Raw genomic sequence first — 27,970 nt, 5'->3', positions numbered from 1 at the left:
AGTGGGTGTAAAGTGCTACTTCACTGTGGTTTTGATGTACAGTTTCCTAATAACAATTGAATTTGAGCATCTTCTCCCATCCTACCTTGCTGTCAGGTTATATTATTTTTGTTCCTTCATGATGATTTCAAAGGGCAGAAGAGATGTGAACACAGAGATGTGCCACTTAAGCCCCCTCTCAATGAAGGCCTTCGTGCCCCAGTGGCTGAGAGGGCAGCCCTTTAGGGCCATCTACCCCTTCAGGGCTTGCCTCAGCTGCAGAGAGCCACTTTGCCCAGGATCACAGCCCTCCAAGGGTAGCCACATTCAGTGACTTATCCAGGTGATGTACAAATACCTGGCCATCTCGGCCTAACTCGAGACAACTCTGAAGGCCTATTCTAGCTCTAGACTGCCCCGTGGGGTTAGCCAAGGCCTGTAGCACCACTCGACTGCTCTTTCTGTCCATTCTTACGCCCTTCCCACCCTTTCCACAGGTATTTCTCCTAAAGGCACTCCCTAATAAACATCCTGCACACTTAACTCTGTTTTAGAGTCAGCTTTCTGATGAACCCAACCCATAAGAGACAATAAATGCATGTGTCTTGTTAGTCAATTTGAGCTGGAAGTGGAACCAATTATTATTTCTTTAATATTCCAGAAATATAGTTAAGATTGGCTTGTATAAAGTACTTTATATTGAAAGATTGGGACTCTGTGCTCTGGATGCCCCTATTAAATCTCACGTAGGCATTGAGCTACAAAGTGATGCCAATCTTGAGACATCCAAGGCCTGATTTTATGATGTTTCCAGCTAAATATTTTAGTTTTTAGTGAAACTAGGTTACTCCCTTAACTGCTCAATGAATTGGAGCCACTGTATGAACGCAGCTGATATTGAAGAGGGCATTCACATTCTGGTCTGTTGGGATGTTTAAGTACTTTTTTAAAACTCAGCTTTGAAATTTCAATCGTGGGAGTCATTAAAGTCCAGGGTATCTAGAGCAGTCAGGGCTGCTTTGCGTTCCTGAAATTGGACTATGTGTCCAACAAAGTCAGTCTTCAGTGTTTGTTTTCACTTCTCCTCCACCATGATCTCCCTCTACTTCTGCATTTCATTTTTCAAGCCTCGTCGGTTGCCCTCCAAGTTCAATCTCAGCTGTGCCTGTGGCCTCTTGGCCTTTGTTGGAACATTGAAGGCCTCCCCTCTTCCCTCAGTCTTTTTTTTTTAATTAATTAATTATTAATTAATTAATTAATTAATTAATTTATTTATGGCTGCGTTGGGTCTTCGTTGCTGCACACGGGCTTTCTCTAGTTGCGGCGAGCGGGGGCTACTCTTCATTGTGGTGCGCGGGCTTCTCATTGCGGTGGCTTCTCTTGTTGCGCAGCATGGGCTCTAGAGCACAGGCTCAGTAGTTGTGGCGCACAGGCTTAGTTGCTTCGCGGCATGTGGGATCTTCCCGGACCAGGGATCAAACCCGTGTCCCCTGCATTGGCAGGCAGATTCTTAACCACTGCGCCACTAGGGAAGTCCTGCCTCAGTCTTTTCTTTGATGACGGCCATAGCAAGGTTGAGGACAGAGAGGCCATCTTTTCTGTCCAGAATTGTGTAGCCTTCACACACCCTGGCGGAGCTGGTGGATTGGTGTTAATCGGCACGGTTTCTGTGGAACCATTCCAACCTGCTCTCATGGACTCTTATGGCATCAATGCTTTCATAACCATAAGAAGACTCTTCCACATCTGCTTGAGTTTTGTTAGGGTCTCCCTAGGAAGGGATCTGACCTTGCAGTCAAAGGTCTATTCATTTTGTGAATGAGCAATGTTGTATTCACCTTGTATTGCTTCATAATAAGTTACCACAAATTTAGTGGCTTAAAACAACACACATTTATTAGTTCACAGTTTCTGTGGGTCACGAGTCCAGGCACAGCTTAGCTGGATCCTCTGCTCAGGGTCTCACAAGGCTGCATTCCCTTGTGGAGTTCAGAGTCCTCTATCAGGCTCTTGTGGTTGTTGGCCAAATCCATTTCCTTGTGGTTCTAGGACTGAGTTCTCTTGGCTTCTCAATGACTGTTGGCTGGAGGCCACTCTTAGGTCCTAAAAACCGCCCACAGTTCCCTGCCATGTGGCTCTCTCTAGGGGCAGTTACAATATGGCTTTTCCAAGACCAGCAGGAAATCTCTCTGTGCTAGCAAGATGGACCCTTATACACATCATAATGTAGTCACAGGTGTGACATCCTGTCTCGCCTTTGCCAGATTCTATTGGCTAGAAGCACAGGTTCCACTCACACCCAATGGGAGGGGATTATACACGGGCATGACTCATTGATGCTCACCTTAGGGGTGTGTACACCACGTCTGTCAATGGATGCTAGCTGTGCACCTTTATTCAGATTTAAACTCTTCCAGAAAGATGCAGCTGAGACTGCATGCTCAAATGCTCATAGGCCTCATGTCTGGTCTCTCATATCGGTCATTAGAGGCCCGGCTGTTGTCTAGACGGGCTCTCCAGCTGCTCCTTCTTGGTGTACCCCAACACCTCGGCAACAAGTCAGAGGCTGCTTAGATCAGTGTTGGACTGGGTGAATTTGTCTTCACATCTGATTGCTTCCTCTGGAGAAACTCTCCTTTTGACAAATCAGAAGTCCACCTCTGTGATGGTGATCAGGTCGTGCTGCTGTCCCTCCTCCCCACAGGTTGTACGTGGCTGGGGGGCTGCAGGCAAGGACCCGTCTGCCTCCTGATTCCTCATGCATCCTTCTCGCCTCCCGCCCCAGGGCCTGGACGGGATGGTGCTCCGGAAACGTTTGCCGACTTGAACGGAGTCCACAGGAGAACTACAGACATTTTTAGAGGTGGGAACTGTGTGCGACTTTTGCCTCATTCCCTTCCTTGGTCAACCCTGGGGTTTACTGAATGAATTTTTGTTAATGGCTTTTTGATAATGACAAGTATGATATCATTTGCTCCTTAGTTCACAAGCTCGCAGGAGACACCTGTTGCTATGAGAAAGTATCACAGATGCCAAGGAAAGAGGAAATAAGGATGAGAGTAATTTTCTAAATAGACACTGGAGTCCTTGTTGATGTTGGGCTCAGAGTTTCCTGAAACATTAGGGGCCATACTTTCGGGAGGGAAAAGGCAGCCACCAATACAGGGGAAGTGTCAGGATAAGGAGGGACAGCTGAGGTGCCTCCTGAAGCCTGGCAGCTTGGGCACTTGGCTGGGGCTGGCCCACCCCGAGGGACTCGTCCTATGCTCTGGCCTGGGGAGTGCAGGTGGAGGCTGGCCCTTCCCAGGGAAGGGGGCGTTGCCAGCCAGGCTGCAGTGTGAACAGCCAACCTGCTGGGACCCCAGGATACAGCAAATGAGGTGCAGCGGCAATGGCAGCAAGCCTCCTGCGATGACTGCGCTCTGGCTACCAACCGAGGCAGTTCCCTCTCACGGAAAGCCACCCTGCACCTCCACTTCCTGGCTGTGTGCCAGGTCAAGTGATTTGGCCTCTTTGAGTTTTAATTTCTGGATCTGTAAAATGGGAATGATAGTAGCATCTAGCTCACAGTGTTGGTGTGAGGAGAAAATTAGCATGTTGCCTGGGTATAGGAAACCCTCAATAACTATACTAATATTTATGTATTCCTGTATGCAAAAAAAGATCTCCAATCTGCCTGGCATTGTGTTAGGTTATTTCACTAGGAGGTGGAAGTGAGTCAGAGACAGAGAGAGAGGATTGTGATGTCCTTCCTAACCCTCAGCCCCAGGCACACAGTGAATGATTCTTGCCACCGAAGAGTTATGACCCTCACTCCTCCCATCTCCTACCTGCTCCCCATCTCCTGTTTCCCCACCAGCCACACCAGCCTCTGTGCCATCAGCTAACACTGCCAAGCATGCTCTCCACAATGCCTGCTCTCTCACCTCCTTCAAGTTTTTGTTCACATATCACTTTATCAGTGAGGCTTTGCCTGGCCACCCCATAGAAAATAACATGAAACACCCCATGTGCCACCCACACCCCCATATTATTTTTTTCCAGACCGCGCATGCCCACTGCTATTCAATGTTTATTTGGTCATTTATCGTCCACAAGCTCCACAAGGGAAGGGACTTAGAACTCCCAAGCCGCCAACAGTGCTCGGTATACATATCTGGTGTACTTAATAAGTATTTGTTGAACAAATGCATAGGAGAGGGGTCCCTTTAGATGGAGGAAGGCGAGTTCTCAAAGGGCCTCATAGAAGGAGAATGGCATTTGGGCTGGTCTGCAAGGAAAAGTATGACTTTTATAGGGAGAAGAGGGAAGGGAAGGGCCTCCAGGTGAAACGCATAGCACGAGCAAAGGCAAAGTGGCGGGAAACTGCTGGTTGAGGACAGTGGTTGCAACGCAAATCTTTGGAGACACCTGGAAAGACTCCCCAAGTGCCTGCCCGACGGGGCAGGAGGTCCCCAACCGGTGAGTCGGCCCGGTGGGCGGGGCAGGCGCTGCGCTGGAGCCGCGGCTCCGCCCCCTGTGGCCCGGATCTCGCGCAGGCGCACTCGCGCTCGGGGGGCCGGGGCGCCGGCCTCTGCGGCCGGCTGCGGCCGCATCGGGCAGGTTGCCCGGGTTTACGACGCGAGACAGGCGGCGGGGGCGGCCCTGCCCTCCTGCCGAAACCTGTCATCGTCGCCCCGGAGCGGCGGCGCCGGGGCAAAAATGCTGCCGCCCGGCGTGGGCCTGCTCTGGCTTGGCCTGGTCCTGGGCTCCGTCTGCGCCTCCGTCGGATCCGCGGCGCCGGGCAACTCGGCCACAGGTGCCTCCGGCGCCCTCGCCCACACTGCGGGGCTCCCTCCGTACTTCCCTGCCTACCTCCATCCTTAACTCCCTCGCTCCCTCCCTCCTACCATTCCTTCTTCCATCGATCCTTCCTCCCCTCCCTCCCTCCCTCCCTCCCACTCACCCACCGTCCTTCCCTCCCTCCCTCTTTTTTCTCTCCCTCCCTCATCCAGGCTTGAGGCCATGGCCAAAGCCTAACCCTCCCACCCCGGACTGGGGCTTCTTCTGTGCACCCACTCCCACCCTCCCTGGCTTAGCTGGCTGGGCTGTCAAGGTGCTGGGGCCAGCCTTGGACCTCTGGGTACCCTAGCACCTACCCCGGGTGGGGGTTGGGTGTCAGTGCAGGTAATCTCACTGAAGCCCCTCCTTCCTGTGCAGATGCTCTGAATGTCCTTCTAATCATCGTGGATGACCTACGCCCCTCCCTGGGTTGTTACGGGGACAAGCTCATAAGGTCCCCAAACGTGGACCAGCTGGCCTCCCACAGCCTCCTCTTCCAGAATGCCTTTGCCCAGGTATGTCTGGGCACCTCTGGGTGTGGGTGTGTGCCTCGTGCACTGAGGGTTGGGGGATGGTACTCATTGTGCCAGGCGTCTCTTTAGTAGAGGGGAGCACAGTTTGGAAAATGGCGGCTGAGAAAACCTGGTTGTCCACTGGCAAGGAAGCTTGTGCCTTTCAGGGGTGCTTCTCCTTGGGTGGAGGGTGTACCCTGGTATACTGTGTTCAGGCTGGTCCTGCCCACCTTTCTTCCCCCAACTGGGGATTGCCTGGTGCTGAGAAGGAGGGGATGCTGCCACAGCGGCCCTCCTTCCTGTGCCCCTTCATGGGGCCGCTCCCTAGACCTTTGCTTGCTCCGGGCACCCGTGAGACGCCATCATGCAGAAGGACACAGTCATCTGCAGGATGGAGGGGCTGGGGCCTTCCTCTCTCGGGGAAGACTTCTTGCTGGCGGCTGGGTGAGGCCCAATTCCTGCTGGTTGGCTTTGAGATCTGCATGACTCAGCCGCCAAGCTGTTAGCCGAGGACCTGGGAGGTTGCCTGGTTACCTTTTAGCTCCCAGACTTTGTTTTCCTCTGAGGACGTGTCCCTCTGCTTCTGCCCCCTACCAGCAAGCCGTGTGCGCCCCGAGCCGCGTGTCCTTGCTCACCGGGAGGAGACCAGACACTACCCGCCTGTATGACTTCAACTCCTACTGGAGGGCACACTCTGGAAACTTCTCCACCATCCCCCAGTACTTCAAGGAGAATGGCTACGTGACCATGTCGGTTGGAAAAGTCTTTCATCCTGGTACTGCGTGCTCCTCAGAGTCTGGGTTCTCTCCATCTTCGTGTCTGAGGACTGGGGTCCCCTCCTGGGGCTGGGGCTCGGTGGACACCTTGTTAGTCACTGCCACCTTTGTCCAGGATATTACTTCTCAGCTTGGCTTTGTGTTCTCACCAAAAGTGAAAAAGGGTAGAGGGGCTTTTTCTTCCTTTTGGAAACCAGTCATGGTGCTGCTTGGTTCCTTTGGCTGCGTGGGGGGAAGGAAGGGCACTGGCTGGGGGGGAGGGGGAGCGTTGGCTGCGAGTCCAGCTCTGCGCCTGACCCCCTGTAACCCGGGGTCCCTGGCAGTGAAGTGAGACCAGGACAGCTCTGCTGACTTGCCCAGTGAAGAGGCTGCAATTTGGCAGGGGTTGCCTGCCCACTGTCTGTGAATTAGGTCAGAAAGAGGAGGGTAAGCTGGTACCCAGGGTCTCTAGGGTGCCAGGGGCAACCCAGTCCTGACCTTCAACACTGCCAGCTAAACTGGTTCTCTTTAATGCCAGAATGAGAATGCTGAAGCAGAGAGTTTAAAACTTTTTTGTTTTTAATTTGAAGTAAGGCATGATTATTTGACAGAAAGTTGGGGGAGAAAAAGGGAAGTATAAACTAAAGAATATAAATTGGGAATTCCCTGGCAGTCCAGTGGTTAGGACTCAGCGCTTTCACGGCTGAGGGCCCGGGTTAAATCCCTGGTCGGGAACTAAGACCCCGCAAGCTGCGCAGTGCGGCAGAAAAGAGAAAAAAAAAAAAAGAATGTAAATTGCTTGTATTTGCACCACTAAGGAGAGCTGTATTGTGGTGATGTCCCCTGGTTCTGGGCATATTATTTTTCTGATTTGAGATTTTCCTGGATATGCAACTTTATATTGTGGAAGGCAGCTGTGCTCACCACTATACCAGCAGTGATGCACAGCTGTATTGTGAGTGTTTTAGACATAAGCGTTTTCCCGCATGGTGACTCTTCGTGCCGTCATTTTTAATGGCAGCACAGTGGTCTAACAGAGACATGTACTGTAGTTTAGCCCCACTTGTTTTCAGGTCTCCTCTGTGCCGCATTCCGCCGGGATGAGCACCTCTGGAGGCAGAGTGAACCGCTGATGGGCAGTGGCACCTAGTCCCAGTTCTGCCACTTCTTAGGTGTGCATGGGACCCGGGGCAAATCATTCAACCTCTTCGAGCCTCCGATTCCTCCTCTGGGAAGCTAGAGTGGCAGCTGCCTTGATTCCCTTCCCAGGGGAGCATCCCAGGGCAGCGTGGGGGGGGTGCCTTGAGAGCCCAAGCTCTGTCCCGAGAAGCGCTTATCACGAGGGGCCGCAAAGTTGGGCCCAGTTTGGAAGGCAGATCTGTCAGGCTGTGGGGCCGAAAGGTCGCCAGCAAGTGCAAGTAGAACTTTCTGCAGTCCGTGCTCACATCTTGACACTCTGGCCTGAGGACAGCTGGAGAGAGAGACGAAAGGAGCAAACACAGCAGAGGGGAGATCGTGCTTCAGGAAGGGAGGCCTGACGAGGCCCGAGGGGTGGCGCCTGGCCTCCTTACCCCTGATAATTAGATTGTGGGGTTGTCTTAGCCGGAGAGCAAACACTTTGCCTGCAGCCCTCCTGGAGACACATTTTTCAAGCGGGTCTTTGTTCTCAAGACCCTGCTGTGTCGGGGAGGGGCCTCCTTGAGGCTGACGGCAGCCACCATTGATTGAGTGCCGGGCGCCTGCTGGATCCTGTGCCGAGTGCTCCCGTAATCCTCTCCCCAGCAGCAGGCAAGGTGGGTTTTCTCATCGGCGTCATTTCCCGAGGAGGAAACGGAGGCTCGCGGAGCGTGCCCGAGATTGCACGGGCACGCGGGGCAGCGCAGGGGTTTGGACCAGGTCTGTCAGCCCGCTCTGCGCTTCCACTGTGCCCGCGGGGTTGAGAAGCCCTCCGCCCGCTGCCCCTTCGCCTCCAGTCCTGCCTCGCCAGGTGCTCGCCATTGGAGTCCCCGTGTGTCCCCGTGCTGGCGACGCCCTTCTCCCGTGGCGCTGCCCACGCTACCCTCTCAGCTCCTCCTGGCTCATCTGCACAGGCGGTCCCTCCCTCCAGAGCCCTCGCTGCCAGCCCTCCCCGGACCCACGTCCCCTCTGTGCCCGGGGCTCCCTCACTCACACAGCACTTCTCCTCTCCAGACAGCTGGCAGTCCTTCCTCGGTGTCGCACGTTGTTATTTTGTCTTCCCAGGTATACTGTAAACTACCGAGCTTAGGGGTGGGTTTCTGCGTCATGAAAGAGCACTGAACCTGGCATCCTAAGGCAGTGTCAGTTCGAACCCCGGCCCCCTCGTCTCGTGTCTGGTTGGCATCTGGCAAGGCACCCCCCTTCGCAGAGCCTCCCCTTGCCCAGCCAGCCCTGGTTGTGCCCCTGCCTCTGCCGCCTCCTTTGTAGGGTGGGGAGAGGTGCCAGCAAGGGCTCTTTGGGGCTGGGTCAGGGGCTCAGTACTCAGATAGAAGCCCAGAGGGTCGGTTTTCGTGGGGACTTCTCATCATCTGGCCTAGGCTCCTGATTTTATAGATGAGGAAACTGAGGCCAAAAGAAGGGGATGGCCCTTTCCCACGTGTGTGCAAAGTGTACATTTTGGTGGGGGAGGGCACTGAAGGACTCGCCATGCTTTATTTAATGACTTTCCTTCTTTTTCCCCCTCAAGGAGTATCTTCCAATCATAGTGATGATTCTCCATATAGCTGGTCTGTTCCACCTTATCATCCCTCCTCTGAAAAGTATGAAAACACCAAGGTAAGGCTGTGCAAGGGGCACTGTTCTGAAGAGGAACCTCTTCTTCCCTGTCCAGCAAATTAAGGTTAACTATTGTGTGTGCAGCACGCGCGTCCTTTCCAGCTGGTTATGTGGTGGGCTTTGTGGGTTTGGTTTGTGGTCATGAGCTGACAGAGATGACTGTTGGGATCTTTAGCATTAGGTCCAGTGGAGAGGTGGCTGCATGTTAGAAGCTGGCGGGGATGCGTTGCTCTAGAAGCTTATGCTCTAGTGTGCAAGACTCACTTAATGGCTCCTTCGTGCTCACTGTGGATAAGGCTCTGTGCAGAGGGTTCGTCATAGGAGATGCCGAGACATGGAAGGACGAAGAGAGACCTGTGGTCTAAGCACCTCAGCCCAGATTGGGAGAAAGGCTTTCTGTCTATCTGTCTGTCTGTCTGTCTTGGGCCTAATGGATATGTTCAGGTGCTGAGACCTTTGATAGGGGCTTTAAAATTTTAAAGCATTATGAAAAAAAGGAATCTATAAGGAAACTTAATCTCGGTTCAGAGGAGCCCCCAGTGTATAAATGCAACGAAAACTTACATTTAAGAAATTCAGGAAAACAGCTAGAGCACGGAGAAATGACATGTTTCTCAGAGGATTTTAGAGCCACCGTATGGAGAAGGGTGTGGATTTGGGGAGGTTGGTGGGGTGCAGAAGAGTCTTCTAAATTCATGACAACTTTCATTTCAGAATACAGTGAAAGCCAGCGGGCTCTGGCCTTTGGCTTGTGGCTTGAGTATTAAGAGAATGAGATCAGAAGACCCCATCTCAATCCTTCTATTCCCTGAAATCATCTTGCTACTTTTAGTAGCCTCACAAATGCCAGGTCCCTGTCCCCATCTCCCACATCATTCTCAAGACGGTGGGTCTGACTGCACCAGATCCCTGGCGGTGCTGCAGACCATGTGAACGTGAGCAGGTACTGGGAGGCAGATGGCGGCTGCCCTGCCCAGTGCGGTGTGGACAGGGCAGACCTGTGAAAGGATGCTCCTCGGTGAGATGGGGCAGCAGCTGCCGCTGCCTCTGGCTATTTGTGAGGTAGAAGTCATGGTCAAAACTGAAATTGGCCTTGTGGCCGACGTGGCCACTTTAGGAAATGAAGCGGTAGGTTCCATCCTGTGCACGGTGTAGCTGAGGATCTGGAAACTCCATGAACTGTCACTTCATCTAGTGAACTGTGGCCCTGTCACTTATAAGCTTTAGTCTGTCTTTGAAATTGAAAACAGATTTTTTTTTCCTTTCCCTAATGACTAATGATGTTAAGTATCTTTACATGTGCTTATTGGCCATTTGTTTATCTTCTTTGGGGAAATATCTATTCAAGTCCTTTGTCTACGTTTTTTAATTGTTGAATTGGAGACAGATTTTTTTTTTTGATCGTTAGTTTACTTCGGTTTCCTTTAATTAATTATGACCTAAAGACAGAGGATGAACAACAAGAAGCTAACTAAGTTCTGGTGGATTTCTGGCCTCTGCCTGGAAAAGAAGAAACACTTTTCTGTTTTACTTCTACTTCTATGTGCCCGTGTAGTCTGGATGACTGATACTTAATGTGCTCGAAATATAAAGGTTAAATCCACTGTGTGGAACTTTCATGACTTCTGTTTCTTGCATTTAAAAAGCTGACTTTGTATGTTTTGTTTTGAAAGACCTGTAGGGGACCAGACGGAGAACTCCATGCCAACCTGCTGTGCCCTGTGGATGTGGCAGATGTGCCCGAGGGCACCCTGCCTGACAAGCAGAGCACCGAGCAAGCCATACGGCTGTTGGGAAAGATGAAAACATCTGCCAGTCCTTTCTTCCTGGCTGTGGGCTATCATAAGCCGCACATCCCCTTCAGATACCCCAAGGTGAAGAGCTGGCTGAGGGCTGATCCAGCACAGCTGTGACAGCTGTGTCATGGTGAAGGTGGCCACGTCCTGCCGTCCCTGGTCACCAGGGACGCCTGATGGCACTAGTATGCTCAGTGGTATGAAGATGGGTTTCAGAGGTCAAGGCTAAGACGTAGACTTAGGACACGTAAGAATCTTGTTAGAAACGCTTGGCTTCTACTTCCTCCACTGGAGGGTTTTTCCCTAGAAGTCAGTGAGTAATGTTGGGTTGGCTAGTGAGTCATCACGGAGAAGGGATGCAGAGCTGGCCACCAAAGTCTGCAGTAAGTGGCGGTCCTTGGTACACAATTCCAGGAGATGTGAAGCCCTCTTCAGTAACTGCCTTTCCCCCTGAGCCCTGAAACACAGGGCACCACGTGGCTTGTTGGAGGCTCGAATCCTGCACTTGCGTGTGTATCATTTAGAGTATGTAGTCTCTTCTTTTTCAGAATATTTTTCAGTTTTTTCCTATCACGTTTTCCCCGGGCCTGAGCAGCCCACCCTTTTGACTTTGCAAAGCATGCCCGTCACTTGCGATGGGCGTGGAGACCAGAGATGTGCTCTTTGATGCTGTGAGTGTCGCGCTTTGATTGGCCCAGGGGATCTCGCCTTCCTAGCAGGAGCTGTCAGCCCCCTTGATGGAGTGAGGCCAACTTCCGTCTCTCGTGCAGAAGGAGTTAACCTAGCAGGCCTGACTGTGATCCGTTGAAAGGCCTGCTCGTGAGGTTGGCCCTTGGCCTGGCCTCTGGGAACCTGGATCTCGGGAGTGTTCCCACCATTCCCAGAACTGCCAAGTGGCTCCCTAAGCCTGAACTGTTCACGGAAACCCCTCCTTTCCTGCTTCGAGTCTGGGATTTTGATCTGTGCAGGCAGAGGGTGCCTGCGTGACCAGCCCCAGTAAAAATCCTGGGTGCTGAGGCTTTCACGAGCCTCTGCTTCCCTGGCAGCAGCGTTGCACACATGCTGTCACACAGCTTGTTGCTGGTGGAATTGCGCGCATCCTGTGTGATTTCACCGGGGGAGGACTCTGGCAGCCTGTGCCTGGTTTCCCCCAGATACCCCTGTGACAGTCCCCTTTGCTGACTGTGGCTGGTATCCTTTCGCTGCAGTAATTGCAGCCGTGAGTAGGGCTGTGTGCGGACTCCTGTGTGCTCTCCCAGTGAATTTCTGAGCGTGAGGGTGATTTGGGGAACTGGCCACACCTCTGCACACCTTTTCTAGTTGGAGGGGAGGTGGTGACAGGAAGAGGAGGGCATCGGTCTTTATGAGGGAAGAGAGCTGTCGCTGCTCGGTTTGTAGGAAACCAGTCGAATGATTTCATTGCCACTGGCATCTCGTGAGAGTGACGTGCAAGTGGGGGAGATACCTGTGTGAACGCGTCGCAGGCTTAGAGAAGAGGCAGCGTAAACACCAGTAGAGGCCCAGCCTTGTGCCTTTGCCAGAAGAGTGACAGCCTGGTGGCTTTGTGTGCTTTTCCCCCAAGGAATTTCAGAAGCTGTATCCCTTGGAGAACATCACCCTGGCTCCTGATCCCCAGGTCCCTGCCGGCCTCCCTCCTGTGGCCTACAACCCCTGGATGGATATCAGGCGGCGGGAGGATGTCCAAGCCTTAAACCTCAGCGTGCCCTACGGCCCGATTCCCGCCGACTTTCAGGTATCAAGGACGGATTTGGGGGAAGTATTGGGCACTTACGGCATGATGTCACGAGTGATGGTGCTTTTCTCAGTGGACATGCTCCGTCCCTTGTGTCTTGCTGAGAACTTTCTCTGTGTGAGGCGGCCTGTGGAGCACCGGGGCTGGGGCGAACGTGCTGGGTGGATAGAGAGTCTCCCCTTCAGCATCTCCGCTTCCAAAGAAGGGGGCGTCTGGAGATCTGGGGACTCGCGGGCTGTGGGCCCGGCATGGGGAGGAGCCCTGGGTGACCCTCACTAACTGATAGGAGATGCTGTTGAATCCAGGTGACAGTCTGTCAGGTGTAGGGTGGTTGGCGACTCCCGTGCCACCCAGAACTCTCAGTTTGCTGGTTCTGGCAGGTCCCCTGTGGGAAAGCCAACACGGGCATCCGTTACTCTCAGGAGGTGGCTTGGTGAGCGGGGCCTTGGCGCAGAGGGAGCTGGGGCACCAACACAGCCAGCGCCGTCCAGCTGCGGTGTCTGGGGTCCGTTTGCCGCGACGTGGGGGTGACTTGTCAGCCCCGCTCTCCTGGTGTGCAGAGTGCACGCTGAGCAACACTCTTTCCGGAATGTTCCACACGCAGCCCTGCCTTTCTGTTAGCACGTGAACACTCCAGCAGCCCGTCTACAGGGGAAGGAAGAGGACAGCGTTTTCACAGTGCTTCCTGGGCCGCCTGCATCAGAATCCCCACGAGGGCTTGTTAGAAGCACGGCATCCTGGTCCCACTCAGAGTCAGGGAGTTGGAGGCTGGGAGTGGGGCCTGAGAACCTGCATTTCCAAAAACACACACCTGGTGATTCTAACGCGGGCAGAAGTTTGAGAACCGCTGCCGTAGGGTACGGGTCGAGACAAAACAAAACCAGACAGACTGCCCAGGTGTCTCTTGCTCTCTGGCCCCTGTGTTCGGACGGCAAGGGTTTGGGCGAGGAGGGCTGCGCATCCCTGCGTCTCGGGTGGCAGTGGTGAGAGTTTGAGAAGCAGCGGGCCCGTCGATCTGTTGGGTTCCTACTTCCCCCCACAGGGGTTCTGAGAGCGAGGTTTGCTGGAGTTGCAGCTCTGAGGCTGCGCCTGGACATCGCGTTAGTGACAGTCACTCCCGATGACCCTTTAAATTTCGGACTGCACGCCAGGAAGGGTGCTCAGAACTCTGTGTGTGCTCTTTGGTCCCCGTGGGACCCTAGCGGGGGGCCTGCTCTCTCTGTTGTCCAGGTAAGGACACCAGAGACTTGCCCAGATCACGCGGTTACTGCAGAGGAGCGCCCCCTGGGAGGTGTGATGCCAGAGCCCCCGCATTTGTTTCGTTGGCTCTGACCAGTCTAGGTTCAAATTCCAGTTACCCCACACCAGCTGCATGGCTGCTGACGAGTCATCCTATCTCCCTGAGCCTCAGTGTCCTCATCTGCAAAATCGACACAAGATGGGGGAAGGTTTTCCGCGATGACAGCTGCTCTGGAGGTTTTCAGCAGGGACCACGGTGAACGTGTGGGGTGTCTAGGACAGTGTCGGCTGCACGGCGAGGGTGCCTTCCCCCCCCCCCGTGATTGTGTCAGCCCCTCCTCTCACCACGCCCACTGGCGGTGTAGCTGCCCAGTTGGACACACAGGTTCACAGTGTGACCCAGAGGACCTCCCTGGTGTACTCGTGTGCTGATCCCCGCCCCACATTCACCTTGCACTTGGCCCTGCTCATCATCTGCCTGCAGCTCTGGGTCTTGAGCCTCTGGGTTCCGTGCCCCCTTCAGCCGTCAGCCCTCTAACTCAGTGCCGCGTGCGTGAGCCTGGGGCCACGCGGGGATCGCCGGTGTGTGGCCGCCTCTCCCCGTGTCCAGCTCCCCTCTGGGCTTTGCTCCCTCCCTGGATAGCTGAGGCCCCGTGGCCGGTCACTTACTCTTCCTGCCAGCTCCTGAGCACGCGCGTCCCTTTATCCTCGTCCTGATTGCAGTACCCTGACCACAGGACAGTCCGGCCACCCCGTCTGCTCTCAAGCCCGCGTCCTGAGGCAGGGACATGCTCGCATGCCCAGTCCTCTGCTCGGCTCCCTCTTGCCCTCTGCAGCTGCTCTGAACCCTCACCACTCCCCTCCAGCCCCTCACGTCCCTCTGCCCCCGCGCCCTCCTCCCCCCTGCCCCCCTGCCCTTCTGCCCCGTCTCTCAGCAGATGACTGTACTTCCTGTTTCAGAGGCAGAGGCTGGTTACCAGTCTGAGGAAGGGGAAGGCACAGGCTGAACGTGGGTACACATCCTGGCTGTGTCCCTTGCCAGCTGTGTGTCTCTAGGCAAGTTAATCAACCTCTCGGAGCCTCAGAGTCCTCCTGTGTAAGATGGAAGTGGTAATGCTCACCTTCTGGGGTGGTTCGGAGGATCAGATGGCACCCAGCAGGTACTTGGTAAATGGGAGCTGTAAATAACCTCCCTCACTTGTAGCCAGAATTGTGCGTGCCTGTGTGCTGAGCTTGCGGCCTTCTCCCTGGTCTCAGAAGAAGAGCTGCAGGGACTCGGCCCCTCCCTACCCCGTTCCCCCTCCTTGCCGTCTCCTCCCAACTTCCGTCCAGCCTCTACATCTGCTGCCATCCATCCCATCTTCAGAAGTACCGCGTCCCTGCCCCCTGCCTGTTTCTTCCCCTTCCTGCTCCTTCGCCCGCCCTCCAGGGGAGAATGAGTGCGACGTGGTCTGTTCTGGCTGCGTCTGTGGCCTCGCTGTCCTTTCATTCTTCGTCCACCTCTGTGCGGCCTTCTGCCTCCCCATCCCACTAAGCGTTCTCTCATCTGGGTCAGCCCTGATCTTGCTGGCAAATAAAATCCATCCTCGTGGGTCCTGACCTTCCCTGAATCCCTGCTGCTCTCTCACTGTTGAGAGAGCTACGCCTTCTGGAAATGTCTGCTTCCTGGGCTTCGTTGCCAAGCCTCCTGGGCCCCCTCCACTGCAGTCCCCAGGGCAGGCCCCTCGTTCTGTGTCTGCCGCTTAGGAGGTGCTGCTCTCCGGGGTCAAGCCCGGGCCCCCCCCCACTGTGTTGTTTATGCTCTTCGTCCCCAGCCCTGCCCGCCGAGCCTGCTGTGGATGAGCCCTGGAACCACCTCTCCAGCCCCACGCTCCTGATTCCAGACGTGTCTGTCCACTGCTTGCTAGAGGCCCCGTGTGGCTGCACCGCCATTCCTGCTCTCCCTTTCCTCCTCCTCCTCCTCCTCCTCCTGTGCCGCCCGCCCCCTCCGTGCCACTGAATCATGCTGCCAGCCTAACGAGAAGCCTGGAGTTCCCCTTGGAGTCCTCAGCTCCTTTCCCTGTTTACTCCTTCCCCTCCCCCGCTCTTACCCCATCTCCCTAAATTCCTCTTGCTCCTTCGGCACGACTTTGTGGACCACCGCAGTGGTCTGGTCTTGGTTTGTCGCTTCAACGAGCGACCGTGGAGCCTGCCCCGTGCACGCAGCGCTGATCTAGTGCTGGTTCTCCTCAAGCCCCTGGCATCTGCTCCGGGCTCTCGGTGGGGGACCCTCATTCACCTGCAGCCCAGATTGTGTCACTTCCTCTCCTGGGGTGACCTCGGTGCCTTCGTTGGCCTCCAACCCGAGACCTCCACTCCTTGGATGGACCCTCTGGGTCCGTATCATCTGGCCGTGACCTGCCTTTTCAGCGTCCTGTCCTGCTCCCCGGCCCTCCCATGTGACTCTCCAGCCACACTGGCCAGCTTGCTGGCCCCAAATGCGCCCTGGCCTGCGGTGACTCCACACTGTTCCACGCTCTGCAGCCCCTGCTTAGGGCATCCGACCCCCGCTTGTCTGACTGCCAGCTCCTCTCCTCAAATGCTAACTCCTCTGTGAAGCCTCCCCCGATTTCCCCAGGCCGACTCGAGGGCTCATTCTCCAGGGTCGTCCCTGGGCCCCGCCAGTAACGCGCCTTTTCTTGTCTCCATGCCTGTCCTCACTGGACGGGTGGCTCAGTGAGGTTGACAACCACATCTGCTGCTTCTCTTGTCTCCAGGGGCCCGCAAAGGAAGGAAGGCGTACCCTTGACTAGTACACAGCCATCCTGACAGGTGTCTTTGGTCCCCAGGAGGACCGAAGTTCCCCAAGTTACAGACTGGAGACTTTTATCTACCAGAAGGTAGAAGTAGCCAGGGTTCAGCATAATCCTTCTAGAAGGTTAGGTGGATAGCCATTGTCTTCACCACCTGGGGAGGGGGGGCGAGTCTCATGACTATTCTCGCCCCGGGTCCGGCTGACAGGACTGGCTGGGACACACGGACGCTGGGGCTGGTCTGATCGCCCAGCAGCTCCCTCGCTTCTCCCCTGTGGCAGGGGTAGGGGACTCATCTTTTTCTTTAAGATTTGTGAACAAGGCGGGGGAAGAGTCAGCCCAGCAGAGGCTGTGGCTCTTGCGCGGAGCCTGTCTGCTCCGGAAGCCGCTCTGGGGTTGAGGGTCCGTGGAGGGTGTGCTGCTCTCCCTCCTCCGCCACCGTTCTCCTGCCTGCGGGCAGTTTGTTGGGAAGGAGGCGCGCGTGCCAGCCACAGGCTGTGAGGGAAGCGGCTGCCATCTGCTGGGTTACGAAGAGCTCAGGGGAGAGGCCCACTCACGGCCGTTGTTAGAGTTGAGTTGCGTCCCTCAGAAAGATCCGTGGAAGTCCTGACCCCCAGGGCCTCAGAATGTGGCCTTGTTTGGAAATAAGGTCATTGCAGGTGTGACTGGTCAGGATGAGCTCATGTTGCCGTGGGGTGGGCCCTGACCCAGTATGGCTGGGGTCCTTATGAGAAGAAGCGCCAAGGATTGTGGCCACCACCAGAAGCTAGAACGTTCCTCCCCTGGAGCCTTCAGAGAGGCTCTGCCGACACCTTGAGCTCAGACTTCTGGCTTCCAGAACTGGGAGGCGATCTGTCTCTGTTGTTTTAAGCCACCAAGTCTGTCATACTTTGTTAGAGCGGCCCAGGAAATGAATACAGCTATATGGTATCTTTGGTGTGACCCTCCGCAGACTTTGGAAGGCTGAGGGGTCAGTTTCTGTGTACATGGTTGTCTCCTGGGACCCGCAAGAGTATGTGAAGGAGACAGAAAGGAATAGTAAGTGGCACATCCATGTGCTGTGATCTGTGCCCTAAAGTGAAAACTGATTTGCTTAGCGAAGAATCCTCCTTGTGGACGTGCGGGTTTCGCTGTGGCTGTACAAGGGGCGGGGGTGAGATGGCAGGGGAACGAGTGTTCCGTTTTGGCTAAGAAGGTCATCAAGGGCACCCGAGGGCTGGGGCTCGGGAGGGGTGCTCAGGTGAGCACTGTGGCTGGGTGTGCCATGCACTTTAACTTGCAGTCACTCTCATTATTATTCTTCTTCTTTAAATTGCAGCGGAAAATCCGCCAGAGCTACTTTGCCTGTGTTTCGTATTTGGATACGCAGGTTGGCCACCTTTTGAGTGCTCTGGACGATCTTCAGCTGGCGAGCAGCACGATTGTGGCGCTTACCTCGGATCACGGTAAGCGTTTTGAAACGCCCGGGTGAGTCGCTCAAAGCATCTGACCTTTTCTGTGAAAACTTTCCTAGACTGCCTGAAATAGGTGTGTATTCTCTTTTGTGAATCAGCAGTGCCCTGAATCTGGAGTCTTGGGTGCTTTTACGGCCACCTTGTTAGCCCTGGGACTTCTCTCCATGGAAGCGGGCCCTCTTTTGGGTCAAAGAAGCATCTTGGGGGCTTGGGCGGTGGAGCTGGGTGGGTGGGGGGACCTTGTAGTAACTGTTGTTTCTTGGTGAGCTCAGCGGGAGCCATCCATTTGTGTGGGGAGCCCCTTTAACCCATTTCTAACCTAAAGGGTTGGAGGACTTTTAGTTTCTCTTACGAAGATCCAGAACAGTCCTGGCAGAGCCCAACAAGGCCCTCAGACCCGACTTACCCCTTCCACCCCCAGCCCCGCTGTCCTCTCTGCCAGGAGCCTGGGGTTCACAACTCTGTGTCTCTTCTAAGGCAGTTTCTCACTTCTTCCAAAAGTGGAAACATCTTTTTAAAAAAATTCTTTTTAATTTTTGCCAGGATGTGTTTGGGGCCAGTGGGCCCCAGTTGTCCTCCCTCACCCCCAAACTGTTCTGAAGCCAGTCTCAGGTGGTTCAGTTTTCTGAACAGTATTTCTAATAAATTTGGCTCTTTTGAAGTTTAACCACACTACCGTCATCCTACCTAGAAACAGGAAAACAGTTCTTTAATATCGTCGAATATGAAGTGGGACAATGTTAGATCATAGCATGTGCTCACTGTAACAAGAAAGAAGTGTACAGAGCACATGATGTAGGGCCAGAGCACCCTGCCCTTTATCCCACCTGCCCAGAGCTAACTGGTGCTGACAGATCCGGGGTCCATCCGCCTGCCTTCAGTCGTGCATATACATGGGGCTATATGTCACAAGTGTGCACGTGCATAACGTGTCATCGTGCAACGTGGCAGGATTGATTGTGCTTGTGTCCTGTTTTGTTCCCTGGCTTGTTTTTTCCACTTAATGTCATAGACACTTCTCCGTGTCATTTCTCACAGGCCTACCTTGCACCTTGTAAAGACCCGTATTGTTTTGTTAAGTGTGGAGGTGTAATTTTTCACCGTTTGCCTAATGGTCTACCATCCCCTTCCGGACCTTATTCTCAGCGCCCAGTTTTCTCCACCAGTGCTTCCACAGTCCACTGCACCCCCGTGAAGGCAGGGTCACTCGAAGCTCGCTTTGGCTCGGAGGCAGCTGTAGCTGATTACAAATGGCCCTTCTCAAAGGGCCCTCCTGGGACTGCCTACATCCGAACCACAGAAGCCTTCTTGAACCCATGCACAGCAGCTTTTTGTAGTTTGGGTTATTTTTTAATACGAAATACTCAACATACAATCTCTTTTATATTTTTAATATCAAAAAGGGCACTCAAACATGAAGTGATTGGAAAGTTCCATCTTGGGGTATTCAAGCTATCTTTTGCTTTAAATGAGGGTTGGGGGTGGTTTTTAATCAAGGTTAAGGATCTGGAATCAGAAGTTACATTTTCTTGGTCTGTGGTATGTCTTAAAAATTGAAAAAGATACTATTTTTAAAAGTTGAGCGATTGTGCCACAGTTTCACAGCTCCTGTTCTGGTGGTACGCGCCCTCTAGACGATCAGGTTTTGCTTCCGCTGGCTTTAACAACAGAGAATGAAATGGTGTCTAACTGAAATGAGCAAGCCACGAGGTGATGATTCTTTTTCTGTCATTCTGTGTGCTTTTTATGAACCAGGGTGGGCTCTAGGCGAACACGGAGAATGGGCCAAATACAGCAATTTTGACGTCACTACTCGCGTGCCCCTGGTGTTCTATGTTCCGGGAAGGACGGCTCCGCTTCCGGCGGCAGGCGACAAGCTTTTCCCATACATCGACCCTTTTGATTCCATCTCAGAATCAGTGGAGCCAGGTATGAACATTCAGGAGTGATGCTGCTTGATCTGGCCTTCCTGCGCGCGGAAGGGGAGTGGCAGGCCCAGAGCTAACGAGTATGGCCCCTGTCCACAGGGGCTTGGAGAGGCGGAGGGACGGAGGAGCAGCTGGCACCCCCAGGATGGGGAGGGCTGTCGTAGAGGTGACGGCAGTGTGCTCTGAGCGCAGAGGAGGGGCTAGCCGACTCCTCTGGGGCGGGGGCTGCCTGCTTACCGGTGAGCAGAACTCCGTTACCTGCTCACTTCTGGCCGGGACTCAGGCCTCTGTGCGGGAGACATTTGCCGGCTCGGCAGCATCTCCATCTGCTGAAGCGCCGGCTCTGTCAAGTCAGTGCTTCTGCTTTTGCCGGCCCCAGGAGGGAAGGGCAAGTTTACTTTGACCTCCGTGTCCCAGTCCTCCCAAGCTGGTCCTCTCCAGGTAGCGTCAGGCCCCTGGTTATCCTGGTCTTTGTCTTCCAAAAAGCTCCAGTTTGAGAAAGCACTTCCGGAAACATCAGCTGGACAAGATGGCCATCGCTGCCACGGGGGCCGGCCTGTGGGTTCTCTGTGGGTTGTCTCCTGACTCGATCTGCTCAGCGCAGAGATGAGTCGTGTACTTCAGGTGGCATTTGCTCTTTTTGGAGTGCTTTTGCTGTGAACTCTACTAAACCAGGTTGCCCCCTTTCGGGACTTCTGCATTTAATCCATCTTGTTAACGTCTAAATCCTGCACTTTCTATTGATTCTTGTTTAAATTTTTCTTGGTTCTGGCCCATCATTCTGGCCTTTCTGGATCTTCCCGAGTTTGTTTTCTATGGCCCAATTTTATTTTCCACACATTTGATTTCTGTGTGCTGCATGCACTGTCTTCTTTCATGTCATTGATAAAAATGTTAAACAGTTTCAGGGCATGATTATAGCCCTTTATTTGCTGGGAGAAATCTTCTGACAGGTTGAGAATCCTTTTTGAAACTTCAGTTGGGAGGTGTTCAGGTTGTAAATTGATGTAACTGCACTGTCATCCTGCTTATTTCCAAATTTTATCTCTAGCCTGTATGTCTTCCCTGATCTTTGGACTTGGATTTCCAACAGCCTGTCCCAGTTGGCCAGTCTAACGTGCCCAAAGCTGAACATTTGACTTTGACCTTAAGCCTTTCTTTTGACGCTCTTCCCCGTCTCAGGAAATGGCAGTAGTCGCCCAGGCCACAAAACCACGGGGCCATCGGCCCGTCTTTCTGTCATAGTCTGTACGCGATTCGTGGTGTGTCAGCAAGCCTGTCACTCTCCATTCAGAATATGTCCACACCACTTCCCCCACACCCGGCTGTCACCACCGTGGACCACACTGCCACCATCTCTTGCTAAACTCTCCTTGCTTGTGACCTTGATCCCTGGAGTTTTTCCTCAGTGATCCTGATTTTAACAGCCGCAGTGAGCCTGATAAAACCCAAGTCAGGTGGTGTCACAGCCCTGCTCTGGGGCTCCTACACTCCTGTGTCAAGTCTGAGTAAAACGTCCTTACAGTGGCCGACAAGGCCTGTCGTCCTCTGGGACCCCACATCTCCCTGACCTCGTCTCTTTCAAGCGTCCGGGGCGGCTGTCTTGCACAACGACCCACGGCCTGGATTTGTCTGATTGCTTCCTCGGGACTAGATGCAGGGTAAACACTTCGGACGCGTGCACACATGTGCGGTTGTGGCTCCAGCCGTATCCCATTGGGGGCACTTCATGGCGGCCTGTGCCATTATTAACGATGCCAAGCTTGACGGCCTGGTTAAGGCGGTTGTGTCAGCCAGGTCTTGCCCTTGTAAAGGTATCTTTTAAAAAAGCTTTCTTCACCTTTTTTCTTTTTATTTTACTTACAAACCAAATGCGTCAGAAATAAAATTGAGCCGTACAGAGCAAGCGCTTAAAGATCCAGAAAGGCTAGAATGATGGCCCAAGGTCACAATAAATTTTAACAGGAGTCAATATAAAGTGTAGGATTTAGACTTTAAAGATAAATCACCCATAATGAGATACCATTTCACACCCATTAGAACGGCTGTTACCAAAACAAACAGCAAACAACAGTACTGGCAAGGGTGTGGAGAAATTGGAGCCCTCAGACATTGCCGGTGGGAATGTAAAATGGTACAGTCGCTGTGGAAAAGAGTTTGGTGGTTCCTCAAAAGGTTAAACATGGAATGGTCGTGTGGCTCGGCAGTTCCACTCCTAGGTATATAGCCCACAGAATTGAAAACAGGCATTCAAAGAAAAACGTGTAGAAGAATGTTCATAGCGTTAATTAATAGCCAAAAGGTGGGAGCAACCTGAGTGTCTGTTGACAGATGAATGAATAAGCAAAACGTGGCACGCCCATACAATGGGATATCATTCAGCCTTAAAGGGAAGGAAACTCTGACACGTGCTACGACATGGGTGGACTCTCTGAAGACATGATGCTAAGTGAAAGAAGCCAGGCACAAAAGGACACATACTCTTGTGATTCCACTTCTGTGAGGTGCCTAGAGTAGTCAACACATAGAGACAGAAAGTAGCAGGGTGGGTGCCAGGAGCTGGGGGGTGGCAACGGGGAGTTGTGCAAGGTGAAGAGGGTTCTGTGATGGATGGTGGGGCTGTACTTAATGCCACCGACCCGGACACTAAAAAATGGTGAAGGTGATAAACTTTATGTCGTGTGTATTTTACAACAATAAAAGGGCGATGGATCAAGTGCAGACTTCCAAAAAGGAGTGATCCGCAGGGGTGATGCTATGAGGCTCGGAATAGCCTGTCCTCAACAGACTTCTCCCCAGCGGTCTGGGCCTCCACCGATGACCCTTGCCTGAATCACTTAAACACTGGTGGGTCCTAAATTCAAATCGTGTTTAAAAGTGCCAACAGGCTGAGGGCACCTTCATTCTGCCCTGCTATCGGGTGAGGTGCCGAGTCGGCTTTGTTCCTAAAACTCTCGGGCTAAGAATAAATGCTGTAAAAGAACAGAAGTCGGCATGTAGGGCCTGGGCGCGCGCTCTGCTCGTGCAGCCTGGCTGCAGCGGGCTTCTGCGCTGTAACCCCCTCCGCCGGGCTGCTTCCTCTTTCAGGCCGGCAAGCCGGGGACCTCGTGGAACTGCTCTCTCTCTTCCCCACGCTCGCGGGACTTGCAGGGCTGCGCGTCCCTCCTCGCTGCCCCATCCCCTCGTTTCACGTGGAGCTGTGCCGAGAAGGCCGGAACCTTCTGAAGCATTTTCAGGTCCGTGACTCGGAAGAAGATCCATACATCCATGGTAATCCCCGTGAGTTGGTGGCCTATAGCCAGTACCCCCGGCCTGCAGACTCTCCTCAGTGGAATTCTGACAAGCCGAGTTTAAAAGATATAAAGGTCATGGGCTATTCCATACGCACAGTAGACTATAGGTATACTGTGTGGGTTGGCTTCAATCCCCGGGAATTTCTGGCTAACTTTTCAGACGTCCATGCAGGGGAACTGTATTTTGTAGCTTCTGACCCTTGGCAGGATCACAATATGTATAATGACTCCCAAGGTGGAGCCCTTCCCCGATCACTGACGCCTTGAGTTTTGCCAACCGCACAGGGCATATATAACGCGCTCCCGTCCAGCTGGTGAGAGAAGGAATTAGACTGGTTATTTCGTGATTACCCGTAATATTGGAAGCAACTCCAGGGGTAGGCAGTCAAAACATGCATCAACAATTTGGCCTAAGAATACGTAACAGCCGAAACTTTTGATTTGTCTTTATAATTGGTAATTGGACTGGGCTGAACCTCTTCTTTCCTTCTTTTTTGGAACAGGCATAGCTTATTTGTTGAATGAATAAGTACAGAGTGAGCAAACTAAAATTGTCGTAACTTTAGCTATCAAGACCATAATAACTGAACATAACACTGTACTCAAGAAATACTTTAAGTATTTGTGAAATTTAGTGCATTTCAAAAAGCAACCACGTGTCAAATTAGGTTTGACACAAAGTTCCTAGTTCTTTTGTTTATAATTTAATAATATATCTTATTTAGCCCAATATATTCAAAATATTATATCAACATATAATCTAGGTTTCTTTTTAAAATGTAAAGTTAAATAATAATGCTAGATGCCAGTGCCTTAAAGTCTAGCTTCAGTTTTTCTAAGATCGCAAATTTTCTAATCCAAAAATAAAATATGCATGAAGTGATTAATATGGAATTTCTACATCAAATAATAAATAATGCTCACTAAACTAGAGGCGTGAGATGTATGAGAAATTCAGTTAAAATTTTTCAGAGACTTTCTGGCCCAAACAATAATTTGTTAGCAAGTAATATGACCTTTGAACCCAAAGGCATCTATTAAAAGGCATCTTTATTCACAGTGGAAAATAGTTAAAGGCATAACTATCCATGAATTGAGTCATTCAAAACCATTAGTGTTCTCGTTCTCTAGAGATGGTTGGTTGCAAACATCCATTTATCCAGGAGACAGGAAATAGTCTACTTTTTAAGTGCTGATTAAAGACAACATTAATTTTATTAAATTCTAAATTATTTTGAGAACTGTGAAAACTTTTCATTAATATAATATTAGGTGATTTCTGATCCCCCAGAATGTGGTTCTATATTCCCTAAATAGGAAAGTAACCAGAAAGGCAGGTGGTAGTAATAAGCTTAGCCTACGTCATCTTAAAAATGATGGGATATTCACAGGTCATATTCACAACACGCTGAAGTTGATTAATTATCAGTAGTCACCAGAAGAGTCAAGCACTCTCTTAATAAACATCTAATGTAGTCCTGTATCAAAGTAACTTTTAGTAATTCTTTGTTTACAAGTGCTGCTTTGGTGTTTAAATATTTGTGAAACAAAGTACGGCAAATTAAGTTACTGCACTGTGTTAAATTGTAAACAAAAAGGCAAGATAATCAGTAAAATTCAAATCAGTAAAATTTCAAATACAGATTTATTTATTTTTTTTTACTAATTAGCCTACAGTGGAGGCATATATGGTAACACAACAATCTTCTAAGCGATTAAGTGACTTAGTGTTCTGGCAACGATATCTGCTTGAGGAGTGGAGGGCCCTATTCCTCTCTCCTGATCCCGAAGCTCGAGTCTCTTCTGGGAAGCCTCAGCTTTGTAGAGGGTTTCCTTCAGCCTTTTCTTTCTCCTTCTTCATCCTATCCTCTTTATCACTTACATCACTTCCACTAAGAATTTTACAATCCAGTCAAATTCCTCATGATGTATTTTCAGCGTATTTAGCTTCATCTCCTACTGCACGGTTACAACGAGAAGTTTTCACCCAGGCTTTTATTTTGCATTCCTGGTTGACTATTATATGTACACTTCATCATTCTTTTCTCTCTTTATTTCTTGAAGCACAGTTTTAGTATCAAGAATCTCCAAATTCTACTCTTGCTCAAGGTGTAATTTGAACCGTGCCAAAGAGAGCAAAGTGACATGCATTCTGGCCGTCACTCACCCACGTGACCGAAGCCACAGCCGGGGCTGGGTCTGCTTTGGGGTGTTTCGCGTGTAGATCTGGCTCTGCTGGAAGTGCTTCTGTGTCCTCTTTTCTCCGCGAGGGCGTAGCCTCAGAATGCTTCCTCTCTCCTTAGGTTTTAGCTTTTCTTGGCCTCCCATTACGAATCTCTCCTTTTAGAAGCGCGGCTGCATTTCACGTTCAGGGGCGTGCTCTTCTAAATCATCTCACGGGCGACGGTCGCTTTTTGTGTTTTTGACACTGAACCCAATTTAGAGCCACTTGTGCACGTCTGCAGCGTTCATTGGGATGAGCGGCTGCTCTCTGGTTTTCACACTTCAAAGCCAACCACATTCCTTATCTTGACTCGGCTTTGAGAAACCACATCTTCGTTGCATCACGTAACTTTTCTCTGATCCTGCTGAGCTGGACACGTTTTATTAATGGTTCTCGTGTCACTCTTTGTAGACTTGAGCCGGGGGTTCTTTTATGCAGTTTAGTTGAAACCCGGACCAGTGATCTCAGAAATTTTGAGTGGCCCTAATTCAGTGGCTCAGAAACACGAGGGTGCAGCAGGAGCACCCCAAGGGCTGCTGCTGGGTCCTGCCTGCAGAGCTTCTGCTTCAGGGTGTCTGGGCTGGGGCCTGAGAGGCTGCACTTCGGACACATCACACTGCTCCTCCAAAGAGCGCACTTGAGAACCACTGCCCCTAGGCATGTGCTGACCAGTAGCCACTACGCACATGTGACTATTTAAATTTCAATTAATTAAAATGAAATAAACATTTCAAAAGCAGAATCTCTGTCACGCTTGCGATATTTCATGTGCTCAAGAGCCAGTGTGCATCGTGGCTACCGTATCGGACAGCACCGATCTACAACCTTTCCGTTGTGCCAGAAAGTGGACTGAATGGAGCTGCCCTAGATTAACTCTGGGCTGATCCACCCGGCTGTTGGCAGGTTCCGCCTATGGGCTGATTCTCTACTCTGTTTGCCCACGAAGACTTGTCCGGTAGTGAGCCACATACGTTTGGTTTAAGCTTAGTGCAGGGAGTTCCCTCTGGCAATCGGTCTCTTCCCCTCCACTCCCACCGCCATCATCCTAGCCCTTCGCACCTCCTTCCCATGTAGTTTACCTCCCCCTCCTCTTTCCTCCCCTGCTCCCAAAGAATCCATGTGTCTTCCTGAAATCCTTCTTTGGTCCTGCCCTTTAAGAACACCGTTAGTGCCTACTACTGGGTCTACACAGACCTCCGCTGAGCAGTCAGAGTCTTCCCTGACTCCACAAAGCCCCTTTCCTCGGCTGACCAGTTTGCACGCTGGTCCCTGACTGTCCCTTGCCGATCCCTGCCTCCCTGCCCACCCTTAGGTTGTCCCCTCCTCCCTTCACCACCCACCCATCCATCCATCCATCCATCCATCCATCCATCCATCCATCCATCCATCCATCCATGATCACTCTGCACTGCCCGCTCCCATGCCCCCACTTCCGAGAGGCTGAGGGGTTTGAACTCTCTAGATTGCATCATGGGATGAAACGAACATCGCTGAGGAATCTTGTGGGCACCTTACTTTAAAAGTATTTTTTTCTGATTGTAGAATTAACGTGTTAATTTTAGAAAAATTGGAAAATACAAATGTAGTAAAAGGTAAGAAAATGCGTCAGTATTTTACACCAAGAGAGTCACTTAATATCTTGTCTTTTTGGGGGTGTAAATTTTTTACACTGTTACGATCCTACCGTGTGCTGTATCGTGCAATTTTCTATTCCTATTTTTTCACTGTTACATGTGGTTATTACAGGTTTTTGCAAAGATACTTTGTACTGGTGGTAGTATATTTTATTGTGTAATTTCATCATCATTTACTTAACCTTCTTTCAGTTATTGGGAATTTAGTCAATTTCCAAATTTGCAGTATTGTAAATAATGTTGTGATGAGCAACTTTGTGAATAAAATGATTTTGTGTACTTCACATTACTCCCATAGGACGGGCTCTCAGTGCCAAATTACCAAAAGCATCTCGATTTCAGTCCTTGCCCCACTCTCCTGCTTCCTTAAGGTAGTAAAACTGAAAATAAAGCAAACAAGCGTACAGATTATACAAACCTTAAAAACAAACAAAAACCCTAACCCCCAGAATAGTAGGTGAAGGTGGCATCCTGTGTGAGCTTTGAATTCTTTGCTTATTAATGACCTTGATCACTGTTCTCTCTGTACGATTGTTGGGCATTTGTATTTCTAGTTGTGTGAATTTGCCTTTAAATTTTAGGTTTCGCTTTTATAAGTAATCAAACAAATTGCGCTTTTCCTACGTGATTTTTTTCCTGTCTTTTCCTAGTAAACATGGAGACCCCTGCCAATCTAGAGATTTAATAAATATTCATATTCCTTAGCTTTTCTTGTGGTTGGTTTTTATACTTAATTTACCCTGTCTCTCCACCCCATTATCAGAATAGTATATACTCATCTTGTAAAATTTGGAAGATGCAGGAAGTGGTGAGGATGAACAGAAGTGCGCCTCCAGAACGTGGCCACCGCTGCCGTGGGGACATCGCTTTCTGCTCTTTCTCCTGCCCACGTCCATGTGCACAGATATGGACACGTTCACCTTGACATAGCTCACATCCACCACGTAGAATCCCGTGTCCAGCTGTTTTGGTCTAAAGTAACGTTAGCCTGCTTTTT

General features: G+C 51.6%; 1 protein-coding gene across 1 annotated transcript; it reads left to right on the top strand.

The window, feature by feature from the left end:
• Positions 1-4,536: 4,536 nt before the first annotated feature.
• IDS (iduronate 2-sulfatase) lies at positions 4,537-27,668 on the top strand. The gene is made up of 9 exons (XM_061178570.1): positions 4,537-4,777; positions 5,179-5,315; positions 5,910-6,087; positions 8,772-8,860; positions 10,534-10,734; positions 12,239-12,409; positions 17,759-17,885; positions 19,650-19,823; positions 22,910-27,668. Exons 1-9 carry the CDS (start codon positions 4,681-4,683, stop codon positions 23,380-23,382), a joined length of 1,647 nt encoding a protein of 548 aa, XP_061034553.1. The 5' UTR covers positions 4,537-4,680; the 3' UTR covers positions 23,383-27,668.
• The last annotated feature ends 302 nt before the right edge of the window (positions 27,669-27,970 follow it).

Source organism: Eubalaena glacialis, chromosome X, assembly GCF_028564815.1.
Source record: "Eubalaena glacialis isolate mEubGla1 chromosome X, mEubGla1.1.hap2.+ XY, whole genome shotgun sequence".
NCBI classification, from domain to species: Eukaryota; Metazoa; Chordata; class Mammalia; order Artiodactyla; family Balaenidae; genus Eubalaena; species Eubalaena glacialis.
The sequence above is the reverse complement of the archived record's forward strand: the minus strand, read 5'-3'. Positions and strand labels throughout refer to the sequence as shown.